Source organism: Theropithecus gelada, chromosome 6, assembly GCF_003255815.1.
Source record: "Theropithecus gelada isolate Dixy chromosome 6, Tgel_1.0, whole genome shotgun sequence".
In the NCBI taxonomy this organism is placed as follows: Eukaryota; Metazoa; Chordata; class Mammalia; order Primates; family Cercopithecidae; genus Theropithecus; species Theropithecus gelada.
In genome coordinates, this window is record NC_037673.1 from 62,528,993 (window position 1) to 62,552,151 (window position 23,159).

General features: G+C 33.5%; 1 protein-coding gene across 1 annotated transcript in view; it reads right to left on the reverse strand.

Moving 5' to 3' along the window:
• Window positions 1-23,159, reverse strand: part of ADAMTS6 (ADAM metallopeptidase with thrombospondin type 1 motif 6) — a 326,707-nt gene that overhangs the window by 156,406 nt on the left and 147,142 nt on the right. The window contains exons 8-9 of the mRNA XM_025388157.1: window positions 20,172-20,215; window positions 15,480-15,585 (exon numbers count right to left, since the gene is read on the reverse strand). Of these exons, the coding sequence (XP_025243942.1) occupies window positions 15,480-15,585; window positions 20,172-20,215 (150 nt within the window). The remainder of the gene's footprint in view (window positions 1-15,479; window positions 15,586-20,171; window positions 20,216-23,159) is intronic.

Consider the following 23,159-nt stretch of genomic DNA (forward strand, 5'->3'; position numbering starts at 1 on the left):
GCAATTTAGCAGAATGAAATATATTTTAAAGTTTTCTATAGAACTAGTGGCATTTAAAGAAAAGCAGATTTAACAAGGAAAAGGTACATGAAAATAACTGAAGAAGTTCTAAAGGGGACTTTAAAGTATTCCAAAAAGTTCTACAGGTAAATGACTCTGATTCTATTTTAGGTTCAAATTTAAAATTGTGTATTGTTATTTTTCTTCATAACACTACACATCCCTAGCCTAGTAATTTTACATTTTGGCTCATGAATGCAAGTGGGTTAGAGGAAGATGCTCTCGAAGTAACTGATCAAGAGTTGGAGAAAGAAAAAGAGAAAAGTGAAAAAAAAAAATATCCTTCCAGGATAAGACTTTTGTTTTCATCATCACTATACCCACAATGCACAGTATCCATTGTAACCATCTCAGTAAATCTCTGGAATTAGGTGCTCAGTAACTCTCTAAATCCAAATAAATTGTGCATCGATTAGAAACTATCTGCTGACTAACTGTAAACCATGAGAGGCAGAATGTTGGAAGCATCATATGTGTACATACCTCCCTTAATGGTGGATAATGTAATAAAATATATAATACTATATAATAAGTAATAAAAGGGTAAAAGGGGTGAGTTTTTGGTCACAACAAGTGGCATCTCAGTCGGAGACAAAGTGGTTACTATACAGAGACTGACAGAAATTGTGCCATAAAGGTTATTCATTAAATTAAGCTTCTGTAACTCAGCATCTATCAGTCTTTTGACATACATGCTTTTCTGAAATATTTTAAATATTAAAGCAGATCATTTTCCATGCAAATGATATTTTTCTTTGAAATGTCATTTAACAAAACAAAATTTCCTTATATAGGGTAAAAGCATACTATTATAAATGACAGAATTTATCATGTCTTTTCATTTTTTAAGATATATGAGGCAGCCCATTTGTGATTATATTTTGTGTCATTTCCTCCTACATTATATGACCTCCCCTTAACAGTGTGAAAATAATATAATGCATTTTGTACCACAAAAATAATAGCTTACTCTTGATTTAGGTACATAATTCTTATTGGTTCTGTTGGGAGATTTGTAAGAATGGAGAGAGCAAACATAGCGTACTGAGTATAAATTTAATTTGCATTTAGTCTGGAGATTCTTTTAAAAATCGTAACAGATGTTTTCAAACCAAACAGAAGATCTATATAGCGAAGGAAAATCTTAAAATGCCTCGTTAAATTTTTCTATCTAAGCAATCTTAATTTTTAAACTGAAGATAATCATGTTGCTAATATATCAACATCATTGTTTTTGTTAGATAATCATGGTACTTTAAACTCTGTCAAGCATTTTGTTAAACAATCACTAGTATATAGAACATGTACTTCTAAAGTCTGCCTCCAAAGGAAAAAATAAATAGATGATCAGTCAGTTCTTCAAAGAGATAACACACATACGATTACCAGATTAAAGAACAGTTTCCTAATGCTTTTTAACATGATTGATTTTTTCTTTAAGAAGCAACTTTTTTAAATGATGAGATAATGATAGTCTAAATTGTGCCAACTGTAAAAATCTCAAAGTTAAGCTTTCCCATTGCAAAAAAAAAAAAAAAAGGGAATAAAATGACATTCTAAATTTAGAATGATTTTCCCTTAGAGAACTGTTCTAATACATAACTGAGCTTGGCTACGAATCACTTGTTACAGTAAAGAAAAGACAGAATTTAAGTGATGTACTCGGTCAGAACCTTCTATACCCACATCTGGCAAACATTTTTAGATTTAGTATTTACCCAATAGGATAATTATTACAATTTGCTCATGTGTTTTCTAAAACAGAGCTTGAACGTTAATTCTACTTTTGAACTTTATATACAATCTACTTTAAAAAGTGAATTCAAGATACTGAACTTAGGTAAGAAAATATTTAATAAGGGTGGTGTCTAGCAGAATCCAGGACCTAGACTGTCCCCACATCATACATAATAATGATCACATTTGGTATAAGCATTTCTGAGTTGAAGGTTAAGTTTCCAATAGTCAAAGAAAGTATCATAACATATTTATATATTTTCTACTACTACTTTACACATTTTTCTTTTCATGTCACTGTAAAGATGCCAGTTACCAGAGGAAGCTAGCTATTAGAGCTATACTAACATGTTGGGGTATATGTATGTGTATGTGTGGGTATATAATAGTCATTGCAAAGATAGGGAAGGTAGCTGGAACAAGGAAACTGTGGCCATTGTAGTCTTCCTTAGTACTATGAGAAAAATGTTGCTGAATTAGTTAATGATAGCTAAAATTCTTACCAGTCAATTCGGACAATGGTGTCTGCCTACAAATTAACTTTATTTTTCCAGCAAAATGAAGAAAATCTCCCATCAAAGTTCCAAAATTTGATAGTGACAAAATCTATTTCAGTAGTTTTATTATTTTTGCAGCATACACACACACACACACACACACACACAGAGTTTATTCTGAAATTCCAGATACTTAATGCAGTAATCAGCAGACTGACTTACCTATTTTTTGGCATTAGTCCACACTATGGCAAGAGCCTAATTATTGAAATAATTTAATTGTTAGACTTTATTTTAATAACTTTTCTAAAGAATGTCTTCACATTATTGTTTTAGCTACTACGTGAATATGTCTACATATGTGAGTGTCTACAGATGAAAGTTTATATATATTGTATATATAATATATACGTGTGTATATGTATGTGCATTTATTTATGTGTGTGGATACATAGATAGCATAATTTTGGCATCTTACTGGCCCTGACCAAAATTTAATATTTATTAAAAGACAATATGGAGTGCTACTTTAATAATAATAGCAGTATATTCTAATTTGAAAAATATAAAAATTTTATAGTGATTAAAACATATAATGTAAATGCAGAGACATAAGAAAATAATATTATTAAGCATGATTTTACAAGTTTGGATAAAAAAACGATGACACTATATAGCTTTGAAACTTAATCAACTGACAGAGTAAAATGCTTCAGTCATGCTCCATTAACTGAAAATGTTTCCATACCAGAAAAAACTGAGTTCATTTGGTTCTTCCAAAGAGTATAAAGACTTAAAGGAGCCACAAGTTTCATTTTAGAGTTACACTTTACAATGCAAACATGCATCATTCATTAGCAATTATTGACAGAATACCTACTACTACACATTAAAAGACTGTTTACCTCAGTTCCCATTACCCAATACATCATGTCTGGCTTTCAGTAAAAAAATATATATAAGACATACTGAAACATGGGCAAAGAAGATAAATCAACCATCAGAACTAGATTAAATATGACACAGATTTTGGAATAAACAGAGAATTTAAAATAACTATAATTAATATGTTAACAGCTTTAAAGGAAAAAGTAGACAACATGCAAGAAGAGATAGATAATTAATGTATGCAGAGTGATGAAAACTCTAAGAAAAAATCTTTTTAATGCTACATATCTGAAATGAAGAATGTCTGAACATGCTAAGGATTGAACTTGCTAAGGAAAGAACCAGTGAACTTGATAATAGGGTCAATAGAAACTTCCCAAACTGAAATACAGAGAGAAAAAAGAATCACACACATACACACATACACGCACACATGCACACATGCACACGCACACCCCAGAATAGACCATCTAAGAATTCTGAGACAATATCTGAAAGTGTGACTTCCATGTAATTGACATACTAGAAGGAGAAGAAAAAGAGAAGGGAGCAGAAAAGTATTTGAAGTAATAATGGCTAAGAACTTTTCAACATCAATGACAGATACCCAACTACAGATCCAGGAAGTTCAGAAATACTAAATAGGTAGATACCAAAAAATCTGGATGTACGCATATCATATTCAAATGGCAGAAAATAAAAGACAGAGAGAAAATCTTGAAAGAATACAGTGAAAAAAATACACCTTACTCGTGGAGAAACAAGGATAGAAATTTCAGCTATTTCTATCAGAAACCATGTAAATTCTGTATCCAATGAAATTATCTTTCAAAGATTAAAGAGAAACAGAGTTTCTAAGACAAACCTACACTAAGAGAATTCAGTTTATTGGCAGACCTGCATTCCAAGAAATATATTTTTTAAAGCTCCTCAGGAAAAAGGAAATGACATAGGTCAGGAACTTAGGTCTATATAAAGAAAGGAAGGACATCAAAAAAAGAATATCCCAATCACCCAGATTTGATCATACACCTTGTATCCTTGGATCAAAATATCACACATACCCCATAAATGCATACAACTATTATGTATCTATAAAAACTAAAAATTAAAAAAGACTAATGCTAAAATAAAATATATTTTTCTTATCCTTAATTGATATAAAAGATAACTATTTAAATTAATAATAGTAACAATGTATTAGTTATTACAGTAAATGGATAAATAAAATGAAGGACAGCAATGTCATAAGGAACAGGAATGAAGAATTGGACATACATTCTTTAAATGAGCCTGCAGTACACACGAGGCAATTTAGTGTTATTTAAAGGCAGACTTAGATTAGCTACAAATTGATATATATGTACACATTAAATATAATTTATATATAAAATTGTTATATTGCAAACTCAAGAGCAGCAACTAAAATGTTTTAAAAGAAGTATAATTGATATGCTAAGAGAAGAGATAAAATAGAATCATAAAGTGCTCCGTTAAAACAAGGCAGAAAAAAGATAAAAAGAAACAAAATACAATAAATAGAAAAGTTACACACATGACAGATATTAATTCAATTATCTTGATGATCACTTTAAATATGAAAGTTTTAAATATACCAATTAAAAGCCCAAGATTGTCAGAGAGGCGAAAAATATAAGACCCAACTACATGTTGAATACCATAGAGACCTGCTATAAATATAAAGACTCAGCTAGGTTAAAAGTAAGGGATGGAAAAAGATATACCATCCTAACACTAATCTAAAGAAAACTGGGGTAGCTATATTAATGTGAGACACAGCATGCTTCAGATAAAGGAAAATTCTCATGGATAAGAATGACATTACATAACAATAAAAGCATCAATTCTCTAAGAAGAAAAAAAAGTCTTAGTGTGTATGCACCTAACAACCAAGTATAAAAAAAAAGTGAGTCAAAAACTTATAGAACTGCAAAGTGAAATACACAAATCCACTATTATAGTTAGAAACTTTTTTTTTCTTTTTGGAGATGGAGTCTTGTTTGTTGCCCAGGCTGGAGTGCAGGAGCGTGATCTCGGCTCACACTGCGACCTCCAGCTCTCGGGTTCAAGCAATTCTCCTGTCTCAGCCTCCTGAGTAACTGGGACTACAGGCACCCGCCGCCACAACTGACTAATTTTTTTGTATTTCTCAGTAGAGATGGGGTTTCACCACATTGGCCAGGCTGGTCTCGAACTCCTGACCTCAAGTGATCTACCCGCCTTGGCCTCCCAAAGTCCTGATATTACAGGTGTGAGCCACTGCACCTAGCTGACATAAAAATCTTAAATGTGAATGCACTTAATTTAAAAACTTAAAATACATGAAGCAAAAATTGACAGAGTGAAAAGGAGAAGTAGACAAATCTACGTACGCATTTGGAGTTGTCAACACTCCTCCCTTAGTAATTGATTGATCAACTATAAAGAAAAGGTATAACACCAAACACTTGAACAACATTATCAACAAAAGGGAACTAATTGACAATGCTAGAACACCAGGCCCAACAAGGGCAGATATACTTTTCAAGGATGCAAGATACACCCTATCTCTCACCATATACAAAAATCAAATTAAAATGGATTAAACACTTAATTAAACCTAAGACCTCAAACTATGAAATTATTACAAGAAAACATTAAGGAAAATCTCATGGTCTGGGCAAAAATTTATTGAGCAATATCCCACAGGCCAGGCAACCAAAGCAAAAATGGACAAATGGGACCACATTAAGTTAAAAAGCTTCTGCATAGCACAACAATCAATCAACAAAGTGAAGAGACAACCCACAGAACGGGAGAAAATATTTTCAAACTATCCATCTGACAAAAGATTAATAACAGAATATATAAAGAGCTCAAACCAGAATATATAAAGAGCTCAAACAACTCTATAGGAAAAAAGTCTAATACCTGGATTAAAAAAATAGGCAAAAGATTTGAATAGACATTTCTGAAAAAGAAGATATACAAATGGCTGGCTGGGCACGATGGCTCACGCTTGTAATCCCAGCACTTTTGGAGGCCGAGGCGGGCGGATCACGAGGTCAGGAAATCGAGACCATCCTGGCTAACACGGTGAAACCCCGTCTCCACTAAAAATACAAAAAATTAGCCAGGTGTGGTGGAGGGTGCCTGTAGTCCCAGCTACTCAGGAGGCTGAGGCAGGAGAATGGCATGAACCTGGGAGGCGGAGCTTGCAGTGAGCCAAGATCGCGCCACTGCACTCCAGCTTGGGCGACAGAGCAAGACTCTGTCTCAAAAAAAAAAAAAAAAAATAATAATAATAATAATAATAAGATATACAAATGGCAAACAGGCATATAAAAAGGTGTTCAATATCCCTGATCATCAGAGAAATGCAAATCGAAACTACAATGAGATATCATCTCACCCCAGTTAAAATGGCGTTTATTATTACGACAGTAACAAATGCTGGCAAGGATGTGTAGAAAAGGGAATCCTTATACACTGTTGGTGGGAATGTAAATTAGTACAGCTACTATGAAGAACAGTTTAGAGGTTCCTCAAAAACCTAAAAATAGAACTACCATATGATCCAGCAATCCCTCTGCTAGGTATATACCCAAAATAAAAGAAATCATGTTATGGAAGAAATAGCTGCACTCCCATGTTTATTGCAGTACTATCCACAGTAGCCAGTTTGGAAGCAACCTAAGTGTCCATCAACAGAAGAATAAATAAAGAAAATCTGGTACATACACATAATGGAGTACTATTCAGTCATAAGAAGAATGAGATCCTGCCATTTGCAACAACGTGGATGGAACTCGAGATCATTATGTTAAGTGAAATAAGTCAGGCACAGAGAGACAAACTTTGCATGTTTTCAATTATTTGCGGGAGCTAAAACTCAAAATAACTGAACTTATGGACATAGAGAGTAGAAGGATGGCTGCCAGAGGCTGGTAAGGTAGTTGGGGAGGTTGGGGAATGGGGGTAGGCTGGTTAATGGGTACCAAAAAAATAGAATGAACAAAACCTACTACCTGATAGCACGGCAGGGTGGCTATAATGAATAATAATTTAATTGTACATTTAAAAATAACTAAAATAATTGGATTATTTGTAACACAAAGGATAAATGCTTGAGGAGTTGGATGCCAAAATTCTCCATGATGTGATTATTATGCATTGCACACCTGCATCAAAACATTTCATATATCGCATAAATATATGTATCAACTATGTAAACACAAAAATTAAAAATTAAAAATAAGAATGTGAGGCCGGGCGCGGTGGCTCAAGCCTGTAATCCCAGCACTTTGGGAGGCCGAGGCGGGTGGATCACGAGGTCAGGAGATCGAGACCATCCTGGCTAACATGGTGAAACCCCGTCTCTACTAAAAAAATACAAAAAACTAGCCGGGCGAGGTGGCGGGCGCCTGTAGTCCCAGCTACTCGGGAGGCTGAGGCAGGAGAATGGCGTGAACCCGGGAGGCGGAGCTTGCAGTGAGCTGAGATCCGGCCACTGCACTCCAGCCCGGGTGACAGAGAGAGACTCCAACTCAAAAAAAAAAAAAAAAAAGAATGTGAGACACATTCACCAAGATAGAACATATGATAGACCATGAAAAAAAAAGGAAGGAAGGAAGGAAGCAAGGAAGGAAGGAAGGAGGGAAGGAAGAGAGGGACGGACGGAAGGAAGGAAGGAAGGAAGGAAGGAAGGAAGGAAGGAAGGAAGGAAACGATAGAGAATATCAATGAAACCAAAAGGTTTTTTTGTTTATTTGTTTTTTGAGAAGGAGTTTCACTCTCATTGCCCAGGATGGAGTGCAATGCTACAATCTCGGCTCACTGCAACCTCTGCCTCCCGGTTCAAGTGATTCTTCTGCCTCAGCCTCCCGAGTAGCTGCGATTACAGGCATGTGCCACCACACCTGGCTTATTTTTTACTTTCAGTAGAGATGGGCTTTCTCCATGTTGGTCAGGCTGGTCTCGAACTCCCGACCTCAGGTGATCCACCCACCTCAGTCTCCAAAAGTGCAGGGATTACAGGTGTAAGCCACTGAGCCTGGCCACCAAAAGATGTTTTTTAAAAAGAGAACAATAAAATCAATAAACCTATAGGTAGACTGATCAAGAAAAAGGGGAGAAAACACAAATTGTACATATCAGGAATAAATGAGGGAATATACTTACAGGCATTAAAAAACAGTAAAAGCATATCACAAATGTTAATTTGGCAATTCAGCTGAAATTGAGTAATACTGGAAAGACATAATTACAAAATAAGGACTCAGAAGATCTAGAAAATGTTATCCTATATCTAACAAGGAAATGAAATTTTTAATTAAAAATCTTCCCACAATAAAAATTCTAAGCTCTGATGACATCATTGATGAATTCTAAAAGCATTTAAAGAAAAAAATAACATTAAATATACAAACTATTCCAAAAAATAGAAAACTTAAACCATTTTATTTTATTCTCTCTCTCTCTTTTTTTACTTTTATTTTAAGTTCTGGGGTGCAAGTGCAGGTTTGTTACATAGGTAAATTTGTGTCATGGGGGTCTATTGTATAGGTTATTTCCCTGACTAATACATCCAGGTATTAAGCCTAGTACACATTAGTTGTCTTCCCACCCTCTACCCTCCAAAAGGCCCCAGTGTCTGTTGTCCCCCTTTATGTGTCCATGTGTTCTCATAATTTAGCTCCCACTTATAAATGTGAACATGCAGTATTTGGTTTTCTGTTCCTATGTTAATTTGCTGAGAATAACGGCCTCCAGGTCCATCCAAGTCCCTGCAAAGGACATGATCTCATTCTTTTTTTATGGCTGCATAGTATTCCATGGTGTACATGTACCACATTTTCTTTATCCAGTCTGTTATTGATGGCCACTTAGGTTGACTTCACGTCTTTGCTATTGTGCATAGGGTTGCAATGAACATACATGTGCATTTGTCTTTGAAATGGAGTGATTTATATTCCTTTGGGTATATACCTAGTAATGGGAACGCTGGGTTGAATGGTATTTCTGTCTTTAGATCTTTGAGGAATCGCCACACTGTCTTACACAATGGTCGAACTAATTTACACTCTCACCAACAGAACATAAGCATTCCTTTTTCTCCACAACTTCACCAGCATCTGTTAATTTTGACTTTTTAACAACAGCCATTCTGACTGGTTTGAGATGGTATCTCATTGTGGTTTTGATTTGGATTTCTCTAATTATCAGTGATGTTGAGCTTTTTTTTTCATATATGTATGTATGTATGTATGCCTTGTTTGAAGTGTGTGTTCATGTCCTTTGCCCACTTTTTAATGGTTTTTTTCTTGTAAATTTGTTTAAGTTCCTTATATATGCTGTATATTAGAGCTTTGTCAGATGCATAGTCTGAAAAAATTTTCTTCCATTCTGTACACAGTCTGTTTGCTCTGTTGGTAGTTTCTTTTGCTGTACAGAAGTTCTTTAGTTTAATTAAATCCCATTAGTCCCATTAGCTTTTTTTTTTTTTTTTTTTTGTAGAGATCTTTCACCTCCCTAGTTAGCTGTATTCCTAGGTATTTTATTCATTTTGGGGCAATTGTGAATGAAAGTTCATTCCTGATTTGGCTCTTGGCTTAACTATTGTTGGTCTATAGGAATGCTAGTGATTTTTACACACTGATTTTGTATCCTGAGTTTGCTGAAGTTGTTTATCAGCTTAAGAAACGTTTGGGCTGAGATGATGGGGTTTTCTAGATATAGCATCATGTCATCTGCAAACAGGGAGTAGTTTGACTTCCTCTCTTCCTATTCGAATGCCCTTTCTTTCTTTCTCTTGCCTGATTGCCCTGGCCAGAACTTCCAATACTATGCTGAGCCCGAGTGGTGAAAGAGGGCACCTATGTCTTATGCCAGTTTTCACGGGGAATGCTTCTAGCTTTAGCCCATTCAGTATAACGTTGGCTGTGACTTAACCCATTTTATAAGACAACCTTTATTGACAAAGGCATTAAAATAAAACTACAAACCAACCAACTTTTTAAAGCAAATTGTGCTGAAGTTACTGGATATTCATATGGAAAAAAGATGAACCTCAACCTATACCTCCTACTATACATAAAAATTAACTCAAAATGGATTATAGATCTAAATATAAAAGCTAGAAGTATAAATCTTCTACAGGAAAATATCCTCACAATCTTGAAATACACAAAGCTTTCTTAGGACACAAAAAGCACAAACCGCAGAAGAAAAATTTTAAGTTAGACTTCATCAAAATTTTAAATTTCTGCTTTTCATAAGGTGACACAATTCAAAAAGTAAATAGGAAGCAACAGATGAGGAGAAAATGATGATATACACACAAATATAAACTATACATGTTTTATGTTATATATTATGGATGAATATATGTTATATGTTATATATATTATATATTTTGGATAAAAGTCTTCATCCTATTTATGTGTGTGTATGTATACACATAATATACATATAAATAGGATGAAGACTTTTATCCATAATACAGCTCAATAAGAAGAAAACGACCCATTTTTTCAAAGTGGGAAAAGGATTTGAACAGACACTTCAAAGATACATGAGTGATGTATATGAAGCACATGAAAATTGCTCACCATCACTAACATCATTAAACTAACACCATGCTACCAACAGTATCACCCAAGAGAAATGAAAGCTTACATCAGTACAAATAATTATGAACAGATCTGCATTATAATTCTATCCATAATAGCACAAAACTAAAAACAACCAGAAAAGTGATGTGATATGGATTACTATTCAGAAAAAAAGTGAACTACTGATATACACAACAACATGGATGGCTCTCCTAAAACCTTATGCTCAGGGGAAAAACCTAGACACAAAAGAGTACCCATTGAGTAATTCCACTTAGATGAAACTATAGAAAAGTGAGCCTAATCTATAGTGATAAAAAGGAGATCCACGGTTGTCTGGGGATGAAGGAGTGGGGAAGAGGGTAGAAATTAACTGTAAAGGGGACTTTTTCAGATAATAGAAATGTTCATATCTTGACTGTGGTGGTGGGACATGGTTATACAACTTTGCCAAAGCTCAATGAATCATAAACAGAATGGGTGCATTTTTAATGTATGTAAATTATACCTAAATAATGTTTTAAAATGTACTTATGGGAAAGCAAACTATTCTAGAAAATATTTCCTAATTCATTTTATAAAACTAACATTAAAACCTATCTCCTAACTAATCCACAGGGAGAATTCCTATGGTTAAGACAAAATACTGATATTTACTTCCTAAAGCAAGACCAATATATCCCTACAGCTTTCAATACAGGTTTCTTTTTCTTTTTTCATTCTTTCTTTTTTTTTTTTTTTTTAACAGGGTCTTGGCCTGTCACCCAGAATGGAGTGTGGTGGCATGATCATGATCATGGTTCACTTCAGCTTTGATCTTCTGGGCTTATCTATCCTCCCACCTCAGCCTCTCGAGTAGCTGGGACTACAGGTGCATGCCACCACACCTGGCTGATTTTTGTATTTTTTGTAGGGACAGGGTTTGGCCATGTTGCCCAGGCTGGTCTCCAATGCCTGGGTTCAAGCAATCCTCCACCTTGGCCTCTCAAAGTGCTGGGATTACAGGCATGAGCCACGGTGTCTGACTACAAATTGTAATACTTTAAAAATTCTCTCAATATTAAAGTTCACTCAGTCATGATTAAGAAATGAGTTAAGCCACACCTGAACAATGTATGATCTTAGAACTCATTTTGTGGAAAAAATCAGACATATACAATAGTAGAAACTGTGGCATAATGAACTCCATAAACACATCATCAAGATAATAAAATTCAAGATGTTGCTATTCTTGTTTTCTCTTTCTTTTTTTCCTTTCTTTTAAAAGAAAATCCTGTACATCATGTCACTTCAGTCTCACATACTTCAGTATGCATTCATAACCAAAAAATGAGTATTTTTAAGATCCCTTATTAAGATTATTTGTTTTTGTACAGTTTAGATACACTAGATAGCTTTCTCAATATACCAGATGTCTGGCTGCATTCTTGCCACCCCTCTTTGACATCATAATCTTTTCAACTTATAAAATTCATGTCAACTACATAATTAATTTTTTAAATCTTTCAAAGAACATTCTTTCCTATAAGATTTCATTAAGTGCCTTTGGCTTATAGCCTATATTAAACCTAGACATGTCATTTAAATATAGTAAAAAACCCACAATTTTTCATTTGACAACGAAACTAATTTCTTGTTTTCACAAAAGGATGGAGAGGATGGAGAGAAATAAAAGTGGTCACTAAGGCTTAGCCAAAGAAAATGTTATCTCACAGCTATTTTAAATAGATATTATATCCCTGCACAAGTATACATTGTGTGCAAAACCATATTCTACACAATTTAAAGAAAGGGAGAAAATATTCACACAGTCTAGTTACTCAGAGGGGGCTCTTCTCAGTAATTTATGGTCAAATATTCTTCACTGTAATGAATCTGCTGATATCATCACATCACTTAACATCCATTCTCGTAAAGGATACGAGTCACAAAAAATCAGTATACTTCATCTGAAAATATATTTGATATATTTACTATGGCTACTGCTTTGGTTCAGGAAAAATAGAGATCACTATATTTTAATGATAACATGAATTGTGCCAGAGTTGACCTGCTAAGTTCCTGAAGGCTAAACCCTAAGATCTTAAAAGCAAGTAAAGGGATCTTCACATATGAAACAGATTTTCCCTAACTGACCAAATAATAATTTGACATATTAATTGAAAAAAATAGTATGTTGATATAGTTTGGATGTTTGTTCCCTCTAAATCTCATATTGAAATGTGATCCCAAATACTGGAGCTGGGGCCTGGTGGGATGTATTTGGGTCATGGGGGCAGATCCCTCATAATTGGCTTGGTGCCTTCCTGGGGGGAATGAATGAATTCTTGCTCTATGAGTTCACATGACAGCTGGTTGTTTAAAAGAGCACAGCATCTCCCTTGCTGCCTCTCTTGCCATGTGGTACACTGGCTCTTGCTTTGCCTTCCACCATGAGTGGAAGCTTCCTCAGTCCCTCACTAGAAGTAGATGCTGGCATTATGCTTCTCATACAGCCTGCAGAACTGTGAGTCAAATAAACTGCTTTTTTAAATGAGTTATTCAGGCTTAGGTATTCCTTTAGAGCAACACAAAACAGACAATATATGCTAAACACATCTGCCCAGTTGTCTGGGGAAGGGGGACAGTAACATGGTGATAAACTGGACATAGGGAAAAAGCTATTTTTTTTTTTTTGTCTGTCAAACAACATTTTTAAATGGAAGCATTTTTCTGGCTCTCAATCCAAGGATTTTGTGGATTTTTTTGCCATTTTTAACACTCATACTTTCAAACAAGAGTTAACTATGAAACAAAGTTACTCCAAGATACATAAAACTTCAGAGGTATATTCTATTTCTGTTTCACAGTTTTTCTACATAAGGTACAAGCCATTCATTGTAGGAAGAATTGAAAAGATTTATCTATAAGGCCAACAACAACAACAACAAAATCTAGGAAGCCTGGGAAGTTGCCAAATCAGAATCTTTATAAAAGATACAAAAAAAGATAAACCCTCACCTCAACTATTTAAGTATGTACATACAAGAAAGGAACGTGAAATGTGTGTGTTGACATTGACTAACTTGTGACTACATAAGATAATAGTGTTTTCACATACACAAGTGTTCACTCACTGTATGTTACTTTTCCTAACCTTCCAATTTAACTGAATCTAACAGAACCTATTAAATTCAGTTTGATTGCATAGGAGTATGACAGTCATTAATTAGCCAGATTTTTAAGTGAATTAAAGATAAACTGCTTGGTTAAGAGGGCTTTTTCCTTTTATTCACCTGATATTTATTACAATGGAAAGTAGAACATCAATATTTTTCAGTCTTCATTAAGAGTATAATATTGACTTTTCCTGTGTCTGAATCAAGCCAGGTTTGAAACTTGCTGTTTATTTAAATTTACACCTAAATCAATATCAATTTGATAAAATTTGATTGCAATTTTGAAATAATGCAGCCAACTGACCCAATTTTACTCTCCAACAACAACAAAAAAAGCTGAACTACAGATTTACCTCAGGAATTACCTGTGAGGCAATTATATAATAAACATTGATTTTTTTTTTTAAGAATTTTTAAAAGTTTAATGGAAGAATTGGCATTTTAGATGGGTCTTGAATGTTGGTTAAAAACATTGATTTTTATTTGTTCTTTTTCCCCTAGCTACGTCGCCACCAAAAAAGTAGATTATAAAACTTAAATTATAAATATGTCAGGAGTTCTTGCAAGTAAGCTGCTTGTTTTAGCTAAAAATGCTGGACTAACATTTTAAAGTTTTCTCTCATTTTTTTAAGCAGATATAATTAGTCATTTGCTAAATGTTAACTGTTTCTGTTTTAGAAGAGCTTCCCTGCTTAAAAAAAAATCCTGTTAGTAAATTGGAAGCTCCTTTGTTTAGTTTTTACCTTTATAAGAGCATCAGAATCAGCTTAGAAATTGACTAATTGAGGCAAGTCATCTTTCAGTCAAATTTCAACACAAATGTTGAAATTTTTTAAAAAAGTATTACCAAGCTTCTCTCCTTCCACATGAACAGGCTTTCATATTACTACTGCCTGTTGTTTACAATTTTAAATGGTATTTTTTGCCATGGGTCGGGGGCAGGGTGCATAAGATAGTTTTTCCTTTGGCACAGGTTCACTTAAAACAAACATTAAAACCTTCAGGTTCTCCTAGGAAGAAAGGAGGATGGTATCGTGTACTTCTTGCAGTTATTTTTTTCAATGACATACAAACGCACCTGAAAATACAAGTTACATAGCAATGTCTGCACAAACTTTATGCCTGGAAAAGGGATGCTGACAGCTCTATGAAGAGTGAAAACTAAAACTACATTTTATGGTAGTGGTGTCAATGATTTTAAAATATATATGCATTGTCACTTGAGGAAAAGAAAGATCATTTAAACAACTGGACTTGTAAGGAAACAGGTATCGAGGAGACTGAACAAAAACTTAAACGTGGTGCATTCACCACTGAGGACACTACTCATTGAATAACAAAGATGATCTAACAAGTCTCCAGTTCTTAAGATGATTTATCCCAATACCCAAAATAATAACATCCTCTATTGGAATCAGACAAAAAGGCAGTAAAATAAGGTTCAGCACAGCCTTTCCACACAGTAGTTACAAGTTGCTCAAGAGCGGAGTTCTAAAATTTATTTTGATTTTCTTAAACTCACTCACTTGTGACCAATCTCATGTGCAATGGTAAAAGCTGAACCCAGGCCAATGTCTTCATTAATGCTGCAGCTCCTTTCAGGCTCACACATTCCAGCCACAGAGGCCAAGCCTGAATAAACAGAAAGAGACACAAAGGGTCAAGCCAAGGTGTTTCAGTCTTTAAAAGCCCATACTTATAAATGCCTGGATTCTTTTTAATAACCTCCATGCACAGAAGGAGCCGTTGGCAAAAGGTTAACTTTCTAGTCATTTGCAAAATCACTGGGGGGAATTTCACTTTGCCGGCTAGACATTAATATTTTTTGAACTGCAGTCAGTGCTGGAAAATGTCTAGACTAGGGGTTAGATTTATAAATTTTACTTCTGGTAACTTGGGACCACCTAGTAACTTGAGCCAGAAGAGGGAATTCAAGAAAGCATTTCTATTTTAACATTCTTCAGGCTGTAGAAAGCAAAATATATCCACATTATTTTTCTAAAGAGATCTGTTTAAGTTTAGTGGGTTCATAAAAATATACAAGTAACTTTCTAGTTACCAAAAAAAGGGGGAATCCCAAATGATTTTTTAAGTGATATTTTTATTAAAAATAAAATGAATGATTCAAAAGATGGAAAGGAGAGCCATTAAAGATGGGAGGTTTTTGCATATTTTTTTAATCATCTCAAATTAATCCTGACAGTGATGCAACAATTTATTTTAGTATATTAATGGGAGGAAAGTCATTCACACATTCAGTGTCACTTTTCCTCTCTCCTATTCCCTACTTCAATGCATTAGAGTTTTACTAATAAAGCAAATACTATGGTGTTAATTCGCTGATTCCAGTGAAATGTTATGTTACTCAAGGTATTCTCCCCTTGGGGATTTAGTATGTAAAAGTTTTAATATTTACTTTCAAATGAATATCATGCTGTGTGAAATACTACAGAACTTTAACAGAGTGCTCAAAAAAAGAATTTTTGTGCAAAAGCAGAAATGTCATCTCTTATAAGGAAACAGATGCCAAATCATACTTCATGCACAAAGAAACAAAAAGTTATTTCAAAGAAGTTGAAGGAGAAGTAGGAAAAACATTTTTTATGGTCAGTAGTCTACTATCGTCACCCAAACATTAATAATTACTTTCCCACCAAAAGTGATTTCAATTCAATTCAATGAATATTTATTGAATGCAATAAGCAATGTTCTGTGCTAGGTATAATTTCCCAGCTGTACTAATTAGAAACAATAAATGATATATAATCCATAATTTTACTGACAAGAAAGCTCTAGAAGTTGTGTTTCTCTGTATTTTCTAATATATGTATCAACAGCTACATTGGAACAGAGATGAGATTAATGCTGGATTTGCTAATAGATTGTTTGCCTTTCCTACTGTTTTATGTGAGAGAGGCAGGAGTTGGGGAGGGAGGTGATTTCTGCCTCACAGAGTTATAAATACTGGTGATACCCCTGGGCTGCCCTTCCATTCATTAGAGGTATTGGGACCTAAAACAGAGAATGTAAAAAGTGGAGCAGGATAACTTATTTTTTTTGTTTCATTTAATTTTTGGTTAATATTTAATATTTGTTTAAATATTTAAAATATTTTAATGAATGTCATTTCCAATCTCCACTGAGAGAAAGAGAGAGACACACATAGTGAATTTTACTTTTATTTTGAGAAAAATAAAATGAGAAGTAGAATAGGAAAGTACCCGAAATCTTTTTAAAAATTGCATTATATTATCTGGGTTTAAATTATTTGGTTCAATATGGCCTATTATATGGAAAGAACAAAGCCACTCTGAATACTGTTTCTGTTTTGAGCTTTATGAAATGTATGTTTTTTCAAAAGAAAAGCAGAATTATTAAGAATAATTATTGTTAAATTAAAGTTTCTTACATTTCCCAAAATCTATTATTCCATGGGTTAGCTTTTGGGTTTTGTTGTTGTTGCGTCGTTTTTTGGTACGTGCCATGTGGCTGTATTTTCAATTGAGAATTTTCAGTGACTCCTCAAGGTGTATTTACAAGCACAGGTTTACTGTATAAAATTGTTATCTCCGCTAAAACAACAACTTCAGAAAGAATATACTTGGAAAATTCCTACTCATTGAAATATAAAGCTAAATCTTAACTAAAATGGAAGTATTTTAAATGCGATGTATTTTCACAACCCCCCACAATGTTCTGTATACCTATAAAATTGAGACTGTCAAAATTCTTATGTGTGATTGTATTAATGGCGATTTGATTACTATTTGGGTCATTGAGGTTTCCTCAGCTTGATGGCCACAGTTTGCACCCTTAAGCCTACTTGGCCATGTTACAATTGGTCATCAGAATTATTAAGCAAGATACTATTGAAAAATCAGTATAAAAGCCAATATGAAAGTGACTAGAATACAAGTCAAAAAGTAATCTGCTCAATTCTCTACTGATAATACATTTTCCATAGATGAAGTTAAAACGTGTGTGTGTAATATATATAAATATATATACAGCTCATTCCATTTTCACAAGAAGTAGTATAAAAACAATATACAAGTTTATAATTTGAAAAATAACTTATATTGAGCTTGAAAAGTGCATTGATACATACCTATTAATATACTGATTCTATGAATTAATAAACTATCAAAGTTAGAACACATTATTTTCAGAAAAATAAAATCAGAAGTAGAATAGGAAAACACCTCAAATCTTTGCCAATAATGACAAAGTACTAGGCAGTACCAAAATACTTTATATCTCAAAATAAAAGTAAAAATCACTGTGTGTGTGTCTTACTAATGTCATTAGGTTGGTGCGAAGTAAATTGCACCAATCTAATACAACGAAGAGCATATCTCGATGTAAATAATCTACCTTCAAAAAGCAGAATATATATATATATATATAGGGAGAGTGAGGGTATATATATATAGGGAGAGTGAGGTTATATATATAGATATACATATAGTGAGGTGTATATATAGATATACATACAGTGAGGGTATATATATATAGATATATCTATATATAGAGAGATATATACATAGGGAGAGTGAGGGTATATATATATAAAGAGAGAGAGAATATGTGTGTATATGTATAAATGTGTTTTTGTGTATATATACACATTTCTTCAAATATAGATATACTAGAAAAATACTAGCTCTGGCTGATATGTGCACCTGATTTGAGGTCTACTGTCTATTATATCTAAAGTTTAAAAGTATAGGCAATTTCTACATTAAATAATACCAGTTCATTTTTATACTACCTCTTTACTAAATATATCTACATTTTTTTCCTGAAATGACTTTAACAATGTCCATGTAGCATAAGGGCAGATATTACTCCTACATCATAGATAAGAAAATTGGGGAACAAAGAGCTTAAATACACTGTAAAAGTTAATGTACTGAAACTGTCAAAGCCAGTTGTTAGTTCCCAGTTCAGAGTCCCCTCTGTTGGATTATGTTGGTCTTGTTAGCTTAAAACACTACAAAGTAAATCTTTTTGATGTGAGCTCGCTCAGCAAAGAGAGCTCTGTCTCCATTATGCTTTTTAACTAGCAAGCTTCTCCATAGTTAATACTCAGCACTGGCTATTTGGGATTTCTTCTTCAGCCATAAATCCTGAGGGAAATGGGTAGGAGAAGCCTGGGAAGTCGGGTAAAATTATCAAGAGAAATTTTAGTTTCTGAAGAGATATTTCACTGAACTTCCCAGGAAGTTGGGTTACACTTTTCCTCCTATATCTACTTTAATTTGATCTTCCCAAAATGCTTATGAGGTGCATAGGAATCAATTTCATAACTATTCTTTTACAATTAAGAAAACTGAGACTTGTCATAGAGAAACTAGAGAATTCATCTTCAGCTGTTTACCTTCTGAGTCTGTAAAAAGTCTCTATGACCTTAAAAAATTTATCAGAGAAAAAGAGCTTCTGTCCTTTAAAATAACTCTAGTTGCTTAATATGTTAGACTACTGGAGAGCTACCTTTTTTGCCCATTTGTATTTGCAGTTAACTATGAAATTATGCTCTGTAACAACGTGTAATTTTTAAAATTCTAGAATACTACAGAAATGCTTTTAAAAAGACAAATGACCCTTTGGGAGCACAAGAAAGATAATCCTGTCCCCCTTCTTCACCTGTGGCTATAATATTTTATAAGATTATTTTTTGTTGTTGTTTTTTGGGTAGTATAAAATTTCCAATACTATCTTATGGGGCTATACTCTTTCCACAAAATTGTACCAAAAGAAGTATTGTTCTTGGTGCCTCCTCATTAAGTATCCTTAGTTCTTTTTTTTTTCCCCCTTTCCTTTTCTAGCCTGAAATTTCAAGATGTTGACTGCTTTCATTTGCTCTCACAATCTTGGTATTTTTAGAAAATACATTACAGAGATGGATTATATGAACATGAGTGATAACCTCAATTTATAATTCTTTAATGATTTTGAATCATATTCTAAGTTAATTTTAATAATCATTCCAGTTGTCAAAAAAGCCAATGAAATTTATATAATATTTATGATAGTAATAAATATTTGTTTCCTAGTAAATGACATATCTGCAAAGGCTGGGTGTAACAGATTTTAGGGATTTCAGATGTACAGAAAGGAAAATGAGCAAATTAATAATAAAGATTAAAGTCGTTGGTCCAGGAAGACAATCTGAACCATTCTATCTTTATTAAAATTAAAAAAAAAAAAAAACTTACCCAGTGTTCCACAAGGCTTATTTTTATAAGTGCAGATATCATATCTATGGAGAAAAAAGAGATGCAATTTGTACTCTGATCAAATTTGTAAAATATTTTTCTATAGTCATCATACTTCTCTCCTGAAGTTGTCAAATCACAATTAATGCAATTATGAGCAATCAACTGGAGTGTTGGCATTTTCAGCACTCTACAGTGCTGAGGAACACCACAGGCAGCACTACACTCACAGCCTCTGGCTGCAAGCCAATAGAACACCTGCCAGTAAGAAAGAAAGGTTAAAGCGGATTTTTGTAATTGCAAGTTCCATAAAACCATCTACCATATTGTTTTGAAGCTAGAGTGGGTTGTCTGCAGATTGCTGCTACTTCTGCAAAGTGCAAATAGGTAGCTTCTTATTGCCAATCTCCTTTGAACCTGTGGGAATAGGGTTTTGTTACAGACACAGACTGTATTTTATACTTCTGAGCTATAGGCACTATTTGGAGTTGCTTTAACACAGATTCTTGTTAAAGAAGAAAAGATCATGTAATACAACAGTGGGAATAAAATTGATATTACATATTTCTCCAAATTGTATACCAGCAAATTAGCATGGCTAAAATACAAATATTTTTAGATGATTTTACAAAAGGCTAAATGAATCTCTCAATAGAAAGCTTTCCTAATGTTGGTCAGATTTATTCTATACCATGCTGCATTATAACTCAATACAAAAGATTGAGTCCATAATGTTGCATATTTTAAAAATATTACATTTAGAATCCTGTCAATATTGATATAAACATTTATTTTAAGCATTTTTGGTATATCCTTGTAAATATTTTTAAAACCAAAAGTATTTAAAGTTTCTAAAGTGAGAGTAAAAAATAAATGTAAAAGGCTAAAAATTTTTATTTGCTTCTGTTTTATGCTGGAAGCGGAAAGCTTTACAGTTAAAAAGTAAAGTTTCATAAACTACAGTGAAATCCAAGTTGTAAAAGTTCTCTTTTATTGTATATAACGATTAGTCAATATTAGTAGGGTAGAGGGTTAGTAAATAATCCCATTTTTACTTATCAATCACCAGACCAAAATGTATTTTCATGGAAAAATATTATAACCAGCCATATCACTGGGTTGTTGAACTCATTAAAATTTCTGGAGATACCCTGTGTCTATCTTTAGAATTTCAAACTCTTCATCCTGCTCATTTTACATTTGAGCAAAGGGATTTTCTTTTCCTCTTGCATAAACTTCTCTTCTGACCATTCACACATTCATCCTCTCTGTTTCTTCTTTTGCAATTAGCAAGCCATGGGACTGCAATGCTTGGAACACCATTGAATGTAAGATATAGAGAGGGTATTAATGTACTCACCAAAGCACTATAAAGTATATTCTTGGTGTCACAGTCAATTTATCTTGTGATCATAGTGTGTTATGCCTATTGTTAAATAGCCACAACCCTTTCTAGCTGTCTTCAAGAAAACGTAAAGGAAGACTTTTCATGGTAATGCAGATACAGATGTTTCAATAGAATCTATTTCTAAATCTCCAAGTTCCACAGTGCCCTTCCTAAAACTGGTCTACCAGTTTGCTGAACACTTATCATATGCCCAGGTATAGTGCCATATACTGGGAATAGAAAGATAAATAAGTTACTTTTGGTCTATTTTGGAAAACAAAAGACAAGTGATAAATTACAGAGAAATCTGGAAAAAAGATTAAAAAAAATAAATGTAAAAATAGTTAGATTTACACTATGCAACCAGTATTTGTTAACGACTATCATGATGATTACTGCCATAACCTACTTAAATACAAAATATAGAAATACAGACAAAACAGTGAATACACATAGAAAACTAGGAAACAGCTTCATATAGGACATGCATCTGAAACAGGTCTTAAAGTTTAAGCCAGATTAAAACAAAGAAAAGTAAAAGCATTCCAAGTAGAGAATAGAGTATTCAAAGGAACAAAGTCTAGAAAGAGTATTGCATACTGAAGAACTATGAGAATTTCAGAGAGGCTGAAATATTGAATGTTAAACCAGATTTGTTTTTCTTATAGACAAAAGCAACTTAGAAAATAGTTTGTATAGTAGAAAAGAATTTTTTCAAAGTATGACTATTATACAGATTGCTTATATATACATATAAATCTGGAAGGATAACAGTGGGTATCTAAGGGAGAGGTGAGAGAGTATGGAGAATATACATACATATATAAATTTCTGTACAACCAACTTTAATCAGAAAGTCTTTCAGCTAGGCCTGTCTCTGATGATAAACAAAAGAGAAACTTGATAATTAGCCAATGAATGTCTAATGAATGTTAAAAATGTGTTTTTCATTGCACTGAAGGAAAAAATTAATGGTGTTCCAGATCTGTAGATTGGCCAAAATATTTCAGAAACATTGCCCCACTTTGCATGAACCCATACAAAAACCCAGCAAGCATTGCAGGATGTACACTTAGGTAACACATCTGAGATTTGTCCTGTATGTTCACTCAATGGTTTGGAGTATTAGAGTACCTGATGACAAATATAAGGGTAATAAAAAATTCATATACATATTGAGTGCACTCTTCATGCAAAGTATTGTCAGAGCACCTAAATAACAGAGTTGGAATGTCGTCAAGCTTATAAAAAAAGGAATATGAAATATTTGTGCCTTCTTGCTTATTTTACGAATATTTATATTTATAATGGAATTTGATCTAAAACTTCCCTTCATTATAACTGATAACCTTTATCCACCAAATCCTAAGGTTTTGCCTGAACATAGCTTAGGACAGTTTGCAACAATAAAAATTCCAGATTGATAAATGGAAGACATGACAAGGTAATAAAAAAAAAATTTATATGTGGCTTTATCTACCATGATACCTACTTCTAATAGATTTATCTTCTTTAGGCCATTCCTATAATTGCCTTTCCTTAATGTGTACCATGGAATAGTAGAAACAGACTGTGGGCAGAAAAAGACTTCAGTCATGGAT